Consider the following 15627-nt stretch of genomic DNA (forward strand, 5'->3'; position numbering starts at 1 on the left):
AGCACAGAGCCCGACACAGGGCTCAAACCACAAACTGCAAGATCATGACCTGAGCCGAAGTCAGACACTTAACCGAATGAGCCACTGGGGCGCCTTGCCCATTTTAAAATCAGATTGTTTGGTTTGTTGCTATTGAACTATGTAAGTTCTTTCTCTATTTTGGATATTAACCCCTTATCAGATACATGATTTGCAAATATTTTCTCCCATCCTGTAGGTTGTCTTTTCATTTTGCTAATTGTTTCTTGTGCAGTTCAGAAGTTGTTGCTTTTTGTTTGATGTTTGCTTTTGTCATCTTGTTGATTTTTGCTTTTGTTCTTGGGCTTTTCCTGTTGTATCCAAAACATCACTAGCAAGACAAATGTTAAGGGGCTTTTTCCCTATACTTTCTTCTAGGAATTTCATGGTTTTAGGTCTTAAATTTAAGTCCTAAATCCATTTTCTGTTAATTTTTATGAGTGATTTAAGATACAGTTCCAATTTCTTTTGCATGTGAATATCCAGTTCCCATTTAAGAGCCTACTGTTTTTGCACTGAGTATTCTTAGCTCCCTTGTCAAATACTACATGACTCTATACGCATAAGTTTATTTCTGGGCTCTCAATTCTATTCCACAGGTCTATGTACCTTTTTATGTCGCTACAATACCATTTTGATTACTACAGCTTTGAAATATAGTTTGAAATCTGGAAATGTGATGCCTCCAGCTTTTTTCTCTCTCAAGACTGTTGGACTCTTCAGGGTCTTTTATGGTTCCATGATAATTTTTCCCATTTCTGTGAAAAATGCCATTAGATTTTGACAGGAATTACATTGAATTAATATTGAAGGAACCTAACTGGCCATCAATAGACGAATGGACAAGGAGAATGTGGTATGTATACATAATGGAACATTACACAGCCATAAATAAGAATGAGATTGTGTCATTTGAGACAACATACATGGACCTAGGCAGGATTACGCTATGTGATCTAAGTCACACTGACAAAGACAAAAAAACCATGATTTCACTAAGTGGAATCTAAAATAACCAAAACAAACAAACAAACAAACAAAAAAACAAAAAAACCCTACCTAAACTCCAGATGAATAAACAAACAAAAAGCAGAATTCAGACCTATAAATACTGGTAACAAACTGATGGTTGCCAGAGGGAAGGCAGATGGGGAGTTGGGCAAAGTGGGTGAAGAGGAGAGGAAGATACAAGCTTCCGATTATGGAAGGAATAAGTCAGAATGGGAATAAAAGGCACAGCACAATACTCAATATATTGTAATAGCGATGTAATGACACAGATGGTAGTTACCCCTGTGAAAATATTATAATGTAACAACTTGTCAAATCACTAAGTTGTGTATCTAGAACTATGTAACATTGTGGGTCAGTGGGTCAAGTACACTCAAAAAAAAAAAAAAAAAAAAAAAAAAAAAAGGTTCAAAATTTCTAACTAATAAAAATCTCCAGCAAGTTGTTAGCCACCGAACAGACGAAAATGAAGTTTGTGACCAAACATCCTTTGTTTACTGTGGATGAAATGATCAATATATATAATATGAATCATCTATATGCTCTACTGTATCTGTGGAAATTTCATAAAATAAAGCTTTTGTTGATGTACTGAGGAAGAGACAAATCAAAAGGTCAAAATAACGAAAAAGTAATAAACTTAGGAATGAGAAAGTAAACTATTTAACATTTACTGTTCAAAATTCATCTAATATGTTTAGAAAATACACCAGAATTTTACAGCAATAAACCACCTACTTCTGTATACTGACCAATCAGTTTATCCAAAGCCACCTTGTGTTAACATTCTGAGGAACGATTTTGAGAATACAATGGGGCAATTATGGACCCAAAAGGATCCAATATCCATTTTGGTTACTGTTCTAGGAAATACATTCTAATACCCTGGTTTACCAATACACAATACTTTGTGTGCCTGTTAACACTGGTCAAATTTGCTGTATTCTGTTGTCATTATTAAGTCAAGTAGAGAAAGATGTGTGAACCAACACGGAATCTTCTGACTAGGACTGAGTGCTATATTACCACTGTAACTGATCACTTTAAATATTAAACTTGAAGAGTCAAGACATAGAGCCCTAATTCTGCAGTAGACAATTTCAGAATGAGATTCAAGTATTTTTAATCATTAAAGACTGGCAAAATTGAAATGCCACTAAGTAAGTCAAAGAGAAAACCCAAATGAAAAATTATTTACAACTACTTGCCAGATTCACATTTGAGCCACTTGTGGTTTCTTAAGTCATGTTTTTACTAAACTGAAAACACAATGTTATGTTGAAGTCTAATAAAACCTCATAATACAACTGTTACAGAACTGCTTTTTACAGCTTCTTCAAACATTTCACTGATTTGGAAAGCTGTAATTTGAAAGAAATTAGCAATAAAAGGAAAGAACTATGGAGCTTATTTCTAAGTTACAACTCATTGCTTGGTGATGACAGGAATGAATAGTTACATAATAGACTAAACAAAAAATTGCACAATCAATGATAATCTGATTTTACTAATACAGTAAGCACTTTCTGTCACTTAGAATCCATGTGAAAAATGTTAGGATTACTTCCAATATTTAGTTTTACCTATATACAGAATGAGGAGGTCTTCAATTATTTCAGCAAAATGAAACCGAAGTATATAAAGACAATCCTGACATACTGCAGAAACTTAAAGATTCATCAGTAAAACCTGCATAACATTTAAATTTGTTGAAAAAATTAGTGTGTTTCATTTTCGCTCTCTTCATCCGTACAAATTATACATGGGACTAACAACTGTGATGCATTAAATCTGATAATGTAGGTCAAAAGCATGTTATCATGCCCAGCAGTTATGTTTCAAAAAATAATTGCCACTATTATCTGAACACAGCTTCAAGAAAATAGGATCTTGTCTGACAGTGAGGGTTACAAACCCAGTGCCTGTCACCAAGAGCTCAACAATTACCTGTTGAGTGACTGAAATACAAGTAATATAAAATTTCACCTTGGTCATTTATGTTGATTTTACATGTTCAGAACTACTCCTCTGAATTTGGTGTAACCTGGATTTTTATTTGAAACTGCACTAATTTCTGTTTTCAACTTAATCCTCAGGTCATATAACACAATACAATGAACAACTAGTATTTACACTTTCATGTTATAAAAGGCTGCCTCTGCTTGTCCTCTATGTCATAAACGAGTTCATATTCACAGACTAATTATTTGTGGATGGAAGAACTTTGGCCTGTGACATCTAGAAAATGCAGATCTCAGTGAAAGCAGCCGCTGGCCAGCACCATCTGGGTTGCGGAACTCGTTGAACATGACGCAGGTCAATTCTGTAAAACCCAGGTCTCAACACGGACAGGATTTGTGGCACAGTAAAGAGCCCTGGCTCCTGACTATCTGTACAATGTATGTGTCTGTTGGGCTAAGGACTATGCCAGAGATGAAGGTAAAGATGTACCGAAGTTACTCAGCACTGCTCGTCTTATTCTGTGCAGGGAGAGAACTGAGGGGATGATGCTCTCACCTGCTAGTAGTTGTAATGATTATCCAAACATCATTACTAAAATCTAATCAAGCCCAAAACTAAGCATCTTATATTTTTTAAGTTTTGACTCTTTTTTTTTTTAAAGAAACCCTGAATGTTGTTATATTATTTTTATCCTAGACTTCATAACTGGACATTATATTTGTTTATAAGTTAGCAGTTATTTCATATTTAAAAAAACTACACTTTTATAAATTGGTATCTGTTTAATCTCCAAAATGTACTGTTAAAGCCAATGTTAAGGTTACTTGGTAAACTTAAACCTCTCCTATGGCAAAAAGCACATAGGAAAAGTATACATTTCACATACTGCCACACAGCTGGAAACATACCCTAGAAACCAAGAATAAAATATTATTCAATATTAATAAAATATAAATCAATGTAGAAGTTAAGAATCAAGATAAACTGTTGAACACCACCTCAAGCAGTTCTTTATATTAATAAGATAACTAGTCAAGTTCAAAAGGAGTCTCTCCAAATTAAAACCACTATAGAGAGCAACCACAACTTTTCAGTAAAATATTTCCTTGTTAATTCCCTTAATAATCAATCACAGAAAATTGAGATGGGCCTCAAAACATCACTATTCCCATGATACCCTTCCATTTCTCCATTAGATATCTAAGCCTTCAGCACCCTGACCCTATGGACACTTCTAGCTCCATTCCTCTCTTCCCTATGTAGCCCTTTTACGAGAGGAAGTGAAAATCAATCCTCAGTGATGGGGCTAGAGGAGATCCAAACTCGGCACTCTTGGTCCCAACCCACTAAAAGACAAAGTAGTTTACAGTTACAAATGGCAAACAAACTCATACCTATACATGAGTTTTAAACCCTAACTCTCTCCCTCTTTTTCTCCTTAGAAAATTATGTCAGATAAGGATTCCTGGGTGCCTGACTGGCTCAGTCGGTGGAACGTGTGACTCTTGATCTCAGCGTTGTGAGTTTGAGCCCCATGCTGGGTGTACACATTACTTAAAAAAAGGGGGGGGGGGATTCTTGTTCCAGACACATTCCCAGTCTGGAATTTGATCTAGTCATCCTATAGTGTCATTTACTAAGTTCCTGTCTCCCTTGCATATTATATAAAATGCTTCCTAGAGCTACAGGCAATGACATAGTTCAGATTCAATTTCTCAGAAAACAATCGTTCAGATACTTTTATTGAGTAAAGGGCTTACAAAGTTGGAACATTTTAATTTTCTTTCCTTCTTCCCTTATCACATAGAATAATTATCAGAGAACAAATCTCATCAATTTCTTGCTTACACCGAGTTTAGGTAAGGACACTTTCATTCAAGAAAGCTTGATTCAACAGGAGATTCTTTATGTTTATTTATCAATTTTGCTAATAAGTTAGTTCCCTAGCATTCTTCAAAGGTAAAAAAAAATGAAAAGATCTTTTTTTGTGGTGTCTGTGAACCTAAGGATTTTATCATATATTATATCTTCATTCAAAACAGTTATTAGTAGTAGTACTGCTGTTCAAATTATCCAAACTTAGGTCAGTGTTAGCTTCTTCAAGTTGGCTCCTGGGTCCTTTTGACCTGAAACCAAGCACCTTTGTTACCTCTCTACTTTCCAATGTGAAAAGATGTCTAGGCTCTTGTAGTACATTTCCTGCCCAGATCTGGAAATCAATTGTTTCTCTAAGGTCCCCTGGTTCCTCGGAATGAAAATACACAACATAGGCACTAAGGGGTGCTCACTGCTACCGGGCTGGTCATTTGTTACAGGGAACTTTTATGCAAAGAAGTAAGCGACAGGGACTTTTGGAATAAAACGTGTGAATCACAACAATATATTCAACTTAGAATCATGACTATAGGATGCAATATATTCTCGCAAGATTTAGACTTGTATCTACTTTGTGGAACATAAATAAATCCCATTACAGCTGTCCAAGTCCATGAAGCAGATAGAGGTGACAGAAGGGGCTTACAGTCATTGAAAAAAAACTCCACGAAACTTTCACTGCAGGTGATGAAACAACTTTTTTATATTCTGTCAAGGATCAGCCAAATTTCCAAAGTCACCAACAAGTGAAAACTGAATGCCTTCTAGCAAAGTTTCAAAATTTGTGGTCAAAGTCTCTAAAGTACATGCATTCATGGATATATATAAAAACTACTGGCAGTATCAAAGATGAAATGGCTTTTCAGTCATGATGTAGGAGAATCTATGCTTCCCCTAAGTCTGTGTTCACATGGAGAAGAACAGTCTGTGGGATTCACGCTGCTAACGGCTTCATGCCCCAGTGCCCCCATTGAGGCTTACAACCTAGACTGGAAAGCCTGAAGATAGGGACAAGTTCTTTGGTGACTTGCTGGTCCCCACAAGTACCTAACACCGCATTCGTTTCTCCTTTCACTTCTATTGCCCAGAATGGAAGTAGCGGAAATAAAAGAAGCATGGGGCACCCAGTACGCAAGAAGCCAAAAAGAAAGTCTCACTGTAGCCTGACGAAACACTTTTGGACAAATCCATACCTTACACCACAATATGGCTCAGTGTAGACTCATGTACACATAAAACTTCAGCCAACAGTCATGCATGCTCAGCACGGCCATAATCATATTGCTACTAGCTTCCCCCAGGGCCACAGTGATTTGGATATTCTGGTAAGTAAGAAATAGGAAGACGATGAGGAAGAATGAAAGGCTCAATGTAGTTCTCTAAATAGGTGATGCAGATAAAACAGAAATTGGGTATACATAATGTCAAACTGATCTGTAAAATAGGTGAGGCAGATGGTACAGGTTGATCCTCTTGTCAGTCGATCCACTCTGACAACTTTACAGGAGATGCTAAAGTCCATGTTCTCCCCTTTCTCTAGGGATCTCCTCATTCCAGCTAAATGACGGGTTCTGATTTGGAAAATGGAATTCTTCTCTTCTTCTTCCAAGAGGTCCCAAAGCCATTCCCCTGATCTCCTGGGTTCTCTCCCTTGGCAGGAGGGGGGCGGGGGCGAGGTAAAAATCTCACAAGGCAGATCTTGTGGACTCCAAAGAAAGAGGCCTCAGGGCACCCAAAGAAGAGACCAAGACTTGATAGTGTGGATTCCGAGTTCTGGGCGTAATATACCAGCTGTCAGGTCATGGGAAAAGAACTCTGTCAAAGTTACCCTAAATGGGAAGAATGAGGTTACACCTATAGAATACTAAACAAATACTAGATGCATGCCACTCATCTAAGGGCTGAAATCTGGGAGGAGGCAATAAGGGGCAACCCAAATGAGAAGAAATCGGTTAGAAGCTCCATTCTTGCTACAAGATACATTGAGGATCCTAAGTAACTGGACACATACATGTTTTTGTATGGGCTGAAATAAAATTTTATATTTAAATATACTAGTTTGAAAGTGCTCAGTATCATTTCTCACCTATACAGACCTATGTTGCTTTTTGAAAGGTAAAAATTAATTTAAAAATTTAAACCTCACTTTATTAGCAACAGTAATCTCGTAACAATGATGTGAGAAGACTGAATTTACCTCCTCGGACAAATCCATTAGTAGCTATTGCTGATGTAGACAATCCTGTGATAGTTGTCACAACAGTGGCCATTATAATTACAACAACCGACAGACCTTGAGGGGAAAAGAAAAGAGGCTGAGAAATACTTATTTCAACTTGCTATATCTAGAAAAGGTTAATAAACCTAATTTACATTATAGTGAACAATTACCTTATTTTTACCCCATTTTAGAAAAATCAAACCAAAATTATAAAAAAAGGAACATTAAGACAACAATCTGATACAAAGTAAAAACAGCGTACAATAATTTCTAATTGTTGGATTTTAGGAGGTTCCCAGGCTAGATGAGCACACAGCTACTCTGCTTACTCATTCTCAAGTGAATCAAGCAGTATGGAACTTCGCTTACCTATTCCAGCTTGACCCACAATCCACGACAACCTAATGAAGAGCATCACACCCCAAATGTTCAACATACAACGTACCTAGAAAAGAAAAGAAGCCAAGTTACAGATGAAACAAAGTCATCAAACATAGTACATCAGTATATGTTAAACTAGCCAAAAGGAGGATAACATACATTTAGAACTATAGAAAATCACTTTAAATCTCTTATCCTTTTCTTTATATTATTTTTAAAAGAATTTACTGAGAGCCAAAATGTAAGTTAATTTAAGGATAATATAACACACACACAGCAGCAAAAGCCACTGAACAAGGAAAAAGGGTATTTTAAGACTTCAACCCTAAGAAAGTAGTTCCTGTTCCCATTTATCAAAGCAACTAGGTTTAATTTTTGCTTGTTCTTTATCAACAGACTTATTTCCTGATTCCTTCAGAAGATTCAGGTATTACAAAATATCTGTCAACACAAAATGCCAATTGTTCACACATGTTTTATTTTTTAAAGTATATTTATTTTTAAGTAATCTCTACACCCAGTGTGGGGCTCAAACTCACCACCCCAAGATCAAGAACTGCACACTCCTTTGACTGAGCCAGCCAGGTGCTCCTCACATATCTTTTAAAACTCTCAACTATTTGACAGAGCTTCCTGTATTTATTTTTACTTTTATTTATTATGCTTACACATAGAACATAGTCTTCTAAAATATAAACATTTAAGAATAGGCAAAGAGCACTACCTGGAGCTTCACATTTACTCTGTTCATTAAAAGTGATGAAAGTACTCCTAGAAGTGGGACTTCTCCTCGACTTCTTTTCTAAACGTCAACACAACTCTTAAGTACCCCCAAAGTCTAAATGGGAGGGCCTTTTAGTTTACCTGTCTACTCTAGTCAGTTCCTTAGTGCCTATGTGAACACAGAAAAACAGAAGCAAATCTGAAACTAAGTCACTCAAACCTATCTAGTGAAGTGACCTCAACACTTAAGAAAACAATTTCTCCTTTATTTTGTTCCTCATTAACTTTTATACATTTCTCTTCGAGAAAATAATGGCATAGCAGAAAAGGAAGCAGGAATCTATCAGCTCTATTGCCCGTTCAGCTTTCTTGATTCTGATGCTTCCAACAATTTCATCATTTCATACTTAATTTCTGACAAATGACAATATGTGAGATTTATAAGAGGTAACAGAATATAATTTAGAGGAAATCAACTACAGTATGATTCCATTAATACATATATCCTGTTTCCTTTACTGAATTTAATACAAGAAAAAGAGGTACATGTTATTAATATGGTCTTCTGTAACAGACAAGCTCTCTTAAGAAATGATAAGAATATTAGGAAGATTTTCTAATAAAAAGAAATGTTGTAACTCTAAAATTAAGTCTATAGGTACGTACTAATACACCCTTGATCCAGCCAAACTTCACAACTCCTTTACTTTCCGCAGCATACGTGACCACAGCATCTCTGGTTGGAGTACTTTCTTCCCCATTGGCAAAGCCGTCCTCAAAAGGTTCCTGGTTATAAAAGAAGTGTGAATTATTCATTATTTGAAGTTCACAATCATCTGATAAAGACAAATATCACTAAATACATTTAGTCATGTTTAAGAGGATACAGATTTCCAAGAATCAAGGGAGTCTGCATATTTTACCTAAGGAAAAAAATGTACAGCACATATTTTACCTTTAAAAAAAAAATGTAGAGCAACAAAGTAGAGGAAAACCTTAATTAATGAGTGTTTAAAAAATTTAAATCTTATCATGACAGTAAACCCATTTTAATCATTTCAAATTTTAATTACACTTTGGTGGTGTCTGGAGAACAAATACTGTTTGCTAAGTATAGGCTTAGCTAAGTAAGTCAATTCAGACCTTGTTTCTCTGGCCACAACTTTACAGTATTTGGTTGGCATCCTTCCTACAAATGAAATTACAACATTAACAATTTAAAACTCCTCATCACCAGTGAACAGGTTTCCCCCTATAGTCCGTTATAGCCGGATTCCCAAGATTCATTCCTAACTCCTGCCTTTACGCACTCTTCATCTGCATTCAACCATTTAGTGCTTTTTTTCCATTGTAATTTTTCTCAAATTCAGACATGAACTGGTTTTTATCCTTCATGTCTGATTGTATTATTCTTATATTTTGTTCTCTAGCTTCCCTCTCTCTCTCCCTCTTCCTTTAGTTTTCTTGTTCGGTTCCAATACACCCAAGATAAATGACACATTTCCAAACGAGGAACAACGTTATTAAACAGGTCATGAAGGGTGAAGGGAGGTGTTGGGGCAGGGAAAATGCTTTATGTCTAGAATCATGTCCCTGACACTATCCCCATAATTTTTCTTTACCTGTATGTCAACAGCAGGGAACAAAATACAGCTGTTTTTTTAATCTCATTCTTTAAATGGAGAAAAATCAACTAAATTATCATATAACCCTCAAACTTGTCATCCGGATTTCCTACCATACTTTTTTAAGCCATTTTCAGTGGTTCATACTCTCTAGTGATTTCCTAATACAAATATTTTTCACAGAAATGAGCTATACCAGATGCTGTGTTACCAGAGAGAAAAATCTATGTCATAACCCTAACTTTCCTTTTTTTGCTTGACCAGTATCTATTAGGCAAGTAAGCTCATTAAATTCCATTTGATGTATTGTATTTCTTAAGATCAACCTGGATCAGCTCTTACATTCCATATTTAGTTGAATGACTACTAATTCTTAGGTTTTGAAGCCACAGAAGAAACATTGTAGGTTAGATGCAATAATTTCTTTAAATATATTTTTTCAAATTATTTTACCTAGGCTTTTTAATGACAATAAAAAAATAATCTAATTTTCAACTAATCCTCATTCTCCATTAAAAGACAAGGCAATAACTTCACCTACGTGAAACATACAAAAAACAAGTCCGCCTAAGATCACAAAGAACTTAAACATGAATGTTAGTGTTAACCACAAATCTGTGATAGTTGACAGAGTTCTAAAAACAGAGCCTACGGGACATAAATTATAATAATTGCCCTTATAACTCACAGTTTCATAACTACTATCTTCAGCATCAATGATTACGGTTCTGTACTCTAAGAAGATTGCCCCAAGCGTATGGTATATAGAACCACTCCCATTAACAAAAATTAATTAACTTAATCTGCTATACTTTTTGCACAGATTTATGGAGATATAATTCATATACCACACAACTCACCCAATTAGAGTACACATGTCAATGACTTTTAGAAAATTCACCAAGTTTCACCATTATCACCACAATCACACAATCAATTTTAGAAAATTTTCATCATCTCAAAAAGAAATTCTAAGCCCATCAGCAGTCATTCCCATTTCTCCTTTGCTCCAGCTCCTGGCAATCACTTATCAACTTTCTGTCTGTGTGGATCTCCTATTCTGACATTTCATACAAATGGAACGGAATCATGTGATGTGTGGCCTCTGTCTGTGGCTTCTTTCACCCAGTGTAACCGTTTTCAAGATTCATCCATATGTTCAGTACTTCACTCCTTTTTATTGCCAAATAATATCCCATTGTATGGATATACCACATTTGTCTATTTGTTCTTCACTTGATGAACATTTGAGCCCATTCCACATTATGGCTGCTATGAAATATGCTCCTGTGAACATGTGTGCACAAGATTTTGTGTGGACATACATTTTCATTGGAATTGAAAACAGAATTTTCAATTCCAGTGGAATTGCTGGCTCTCATTTTTGAAATGACTACTTCTGGTCATTTTTTTTCTTTGGTATCAGACTGCAGAGTCTCACTCCTCATTTCAGTCAGTCCATGTGCCTTTTGTTATTCCCCTTCCTCACTTAGCATCTGGTATAAACAATGTAATCAGTAACCATAACTGTTAGAAACACGTATAGGCAAGAAAAAAAAAAGAAATGTGACCAGAGGCCTGTGTGACCCAATCACAAGAGCAACCCACTTTGGCTTTATTTCCACTGTTGAAGGTGTTCTGGACAGTACAACATCGATGATGATCACTCCCCACTCAAAAAAAAAAAAAAAAACAAAAAAAAAGACTCCTCATAGGCATTGATGACTCAATAGTTCCATTATTGAAATAAAGCCAGAATAAAAATTTCTCCCTGTTAATTCAATCAATTGTAAAGCAGACAGAAGCTCCTTGGCTTTCACTCTAGGGTATGTAGTGCTCTGCCCTTAACTTGTAAATAGAGACGTTAATATATTATATAACCTTCCAAGTATTACAAAAAAAAAAGTTTCTATAATATCCAAAAATACCTCTTCCTTTCCATTTTTATTTAAAACGAAAAAGACATATATATGTCATAAGCTAACTTTTCCAAGGTTAAGTATTAATGTGAGTCTTTTTTTTTTTTTTTTATGTTTATTTTGAGAGAGAGACAGAGAGACAAAGAGCAAGCTAGAGAGCCTGAGTAGAGGAAGGGCAAAGAGAGAGGGAGACACAGAATCCCAAGCAGGCTCCAGGCTCTGAGCTGTCAGCACATAGCCCCATGTGGGGCTTCAACTCACAAGCCATGAGATCATGACCTGAGCTGAAGTCTGATGCTTAACAGACTAAGCCACCCAGGCGCCCTAATGTGGGTGTCTTTTTAACAATGCAAAAAGCATGCAGGCATCTTAAAATTTTTGCTGTGGGTGTTTATCAGAATTCCACATCAAAGTTGAAGATCTAGTGATAACTATGCAAATTTCCACTATACTATGAACTGTATTCAAAACATGAAGATTTTCCTGCACGTATGAAAGCATATTTTAGAATAAACATGACTCCACATAAAATGAAAGTTATCTTCCTTTCCACGTCCCAATGCTCTATTTAAAAACCGTTACTAATCTCTAGCATACAATTAAAAAATGATAATCAAGTATTTATTACTTATAGTTCAATCAATACATTTAAATATAATAGAATTGGGTTTACATAGTATTAATTTCCTGCAGTAACACAAAATCAAAGTAGAATTCACATATTTTGTTCCTTTAAATAAATTAATTTCAGAAAAAGAATGAAAATGTCAGTGTGGGATTCTGCATACATGTAAAAAATTGTTTAAAAACCTTATAATCAGAAAATTTCACATTTACCATTAACAAATAAAATTATGCTGATAAAAAGCTACATAAATAATATCTTCAACCCAACTAACATTTTCACAGTTATGATCGGTTTGTGTTTTTTACTGTTTTTCACATAATGGATAAAAGGTCAAAAATAAACAACATAATTGAATTTTATGGCTAATACCATATCAAATGAGATGGACCAAGTGGACCAAATTAATTTGGATTTATGTGGGGAAAAATCTTTCAGAAAATATCAATTGTGATTCTGAGTCTACCAAACAGGACTGCTGTTCGGGTTGAGGACAGAATGGGGAAGAGAGGAAGAGACAGGAAAACAATAAAAGACCCAGAGAGTTAGGCCCTCAGTAAGTGGAAGGATTTCGAAATGAAAGAAAGAGATACTAGTAAATTATGTTAGCCTGAAAAGGGAATGATTAATTCAGCTGGACATGCTCAATTTGAGGAGTCATGAGACAATTAAAGAGTTCTATCAGGCTGTTAAAAAATTCATGACTGGAACTTAGGAGAGGGGCCAGGGATGAAGAGCAAGTGGGCGAAGCTATGGAAACAAAATGAAAAAAGAAACTTACAGAGAGAAAGAGTGAAGAGTTGACCATTTTTCTGAGGACACAGAAAATACAAAAATGAAAAGGAACTCTGGTCTCCATGGCCATTATTTCTTTGCAGAGTAGAAAAAATTTTTGCAGTGTGGGTAATCTCTTCTCTCCCTTCTCAACTCGATCATTCCTTCTCCTTTAATGATGGTTAACTTTTTACCACACAATGACCACCCCCTCCCACCCCCCCCCCCCCACAAAACCACCAGTACGTACCATTAACAAATACCCAGCCAAATTTGCTGAAATATTACAGCACATTCTTCAATGACGGCCAACCTGGCTTCACCCCACAACACAAAAATAGCTTTAATACATCCCAAGACTTCTCTGCTGCCACATCTAATGTACATCTTTCAGTCACTTTCCATTCAACTTTTGAAATGCATTTCACTGCTGACTACTCTTTCTTGAAACATTTCTTCCAACGCCACACTTTCTCAAAGCATCTTCTACCCAGCAATTAAATATAACACTTGGTCCTAGACTCATCTCCTTTTCTTATTCTGTATTTTCTTTCTATGGTCATTTCACTAAACCCATGGCTTTAAACATCTGTATGTGAAGTAAAAATGATGGCTCCTATTCATTTCCAGATCAGACCTACCCTCTGAATTTCAGGCGGGAGTACACATAATGGTGTGCCACTTGGGTATTTTTTTTTCTATTCTAATTCTTATGAAATGAGAAAAAGAAATTGTCAATGTGCTATAAACAGCAACTTTCCTCTGCATGAAAAGAAGGAAACAGTTTCTCTGTTTTGGATTAGGTTCAGTAAACACCTAACTATCAAAAAAAGTATTTGATGAGAAAAATAGCAAGGTCTTAATAATTAAAAACTTAATAGTGTAAATGTATGTTAGATTCCTCAATGGATATCTAAAAAAAATTGTTACAAAGTTTCAGTTTCCAAACCAACAATTAAACATAAATTCACCCATTTAAATTACCTTTTATGTATCAAATGTCATATTTCAATTCTGTTTGATCTAAGACACTACCCGTAATCCACTAAGATTAATCATCATTTCTCAGCATAAAAAAAAGCCACTTATATATGAAGCTACTCTTTCTTCCCTAACAAAACAATTTTCTTCAGAATTTTTAAAACAACTTACGATGAAACCAGATTTGTTTTCAAAACAATGCATAAAAGTCAAGCTTTAGAAAAAAAATACTTGACCACGTTTTCAAAACATTACCACTGAAAACTTTAATACTGCTTTAGACTAGCTCTGTAACCTGGAGTGCAAGGCTGTCCTGTATGTACATCCTTCTCAGGTCCGAAATGTGCACATCATTGCACTTCTCATTGTTAAATGCTTTAGCTCACCTTACATTAAAATGTCATTTATTTCTCTTTCTTTGGATACCCCAGTCACTAAATCCACAGAATTTTCATCTCTAGCATACAATGTAGCATAGATGGTCTTTACAATATACAGGAGAAAGATACTAATACTCATGAAAGATGACCGTGCAGGGATAAGAATGAGTTGGTAAGGTGTTTATCACTGTGCAAAGAAACATCAAGACCGTTTCAACACAGCAACTTCTGAATAGTTAAAATACTAATAAAATACATTTCTAGTCATGTTTATTAGAATGGTAATAAATCTAATTTATTTTAATACAAATTCATTCTGATTTTACAATTAAACTGGTAATGACTTGGTAAAAGTGTCTTTGCTCAAAAATTTCAGGTCACAACAGGCAAAAGACAATGTTTGTGGTTTTAACTGTATTTTAAAGAACTGAGCAAACTTTAGGCCTAAGGCTGCCACAATACTCTTTCCAGGTAGACTCATGGATGCTCAAATATGGACACTCCTCAAAAAGAGAAATGTTCCCATCCCTTAACTGTATTTAATATATTAAAAAGCCCACCATGGGGCACCTGGGTCGATCAGTGGGCTCAGCGTGCAACCTTGGCTCAGGTCATGATCTCGCAGTCTGTGGGTTCAAGCCCCACATCGGGCTCTGTGCTGACAACTTGGAGCCTGGCATCTGCTTTGGATTCTAGGTCTCCTTCTCTCGCTGCCCCTCTCCCAACTCTCTCTCTCAAAAATAAACAAACATTAAAAAAAATTTTTTTTAAAGTCCATAATAACTTCTAGGACACCTGGGTGGTTCAGTCGGTTACGCTTCTGACTTCGGCTCAGGTCATGATCTCACAGTTCGTGGGTTCGAGCCCCATGTCAGGCTCTGTGCTGAAAGCTCTGAGCATGGAGTTCGCTTCAGATTCTGTGTCTCCCTCTCTCTCTGCTGCGCCCCCTCTCGCTCTGTCTCTGTCTCTCAAAAATGAATAAACATTAAAAAAAAAAATAAGTCCATAGTAACTTCTAATGTTTTTCTGTTATCTGAAGATTCTACATTTGCAGAAAGCTGTTTCTGGGCATAAAACATAATCACATCCTTCTACTCATTCATCAAACAACCATTCATTAATCAATTTTATC

At 35.8% G+C, this 15627-nt stretch overlaps 1 protein-coding gene across 2 annotated transcripts in view; it reads right to left on the reverse strand.

Moving 5' to 3' along the window:
• SLC12A2 (solute carrier family 12 member 2) overlaps positions 1-15627 on the reverse strand; it is a 109182-nt gene that overhangs the window by 70615 nt on the left and 22940 nt on the right. For both annotated transcript variants that reach the window (XM_086704969.1, XM_025923949.2), the window contains exons 2-4: positions 8858-8977; positions 7457-7532; positions 7064-7159 (exon numbers count right to left, since the gene is read on the reverse strand). In XM_086704969.1, coding sequence (XP_086561095.1) covers positions 7064-7159; positions 7457-7532; positions 8858-8977 — 292 coding nt within the window. The remainder of the gene's footprint in view (positions 1-7063; positions 7160-7456; positions 7533-8857; positions 8978-15627) is intronic.

This window comes from Puma concolor, chromosome A1 (genome assembly GCF_028749965.1).
Source record: "Puma concolor isolate L17-30 chromosome A1, mPumCon1.1.hap2, whole genome shotgun sequence".
Taxonomy (NCBI): Eukaryota; Metazoa; Chordata; class Mammalia; order Carnivora; family Felidae; genus Puma; species Puma concolor.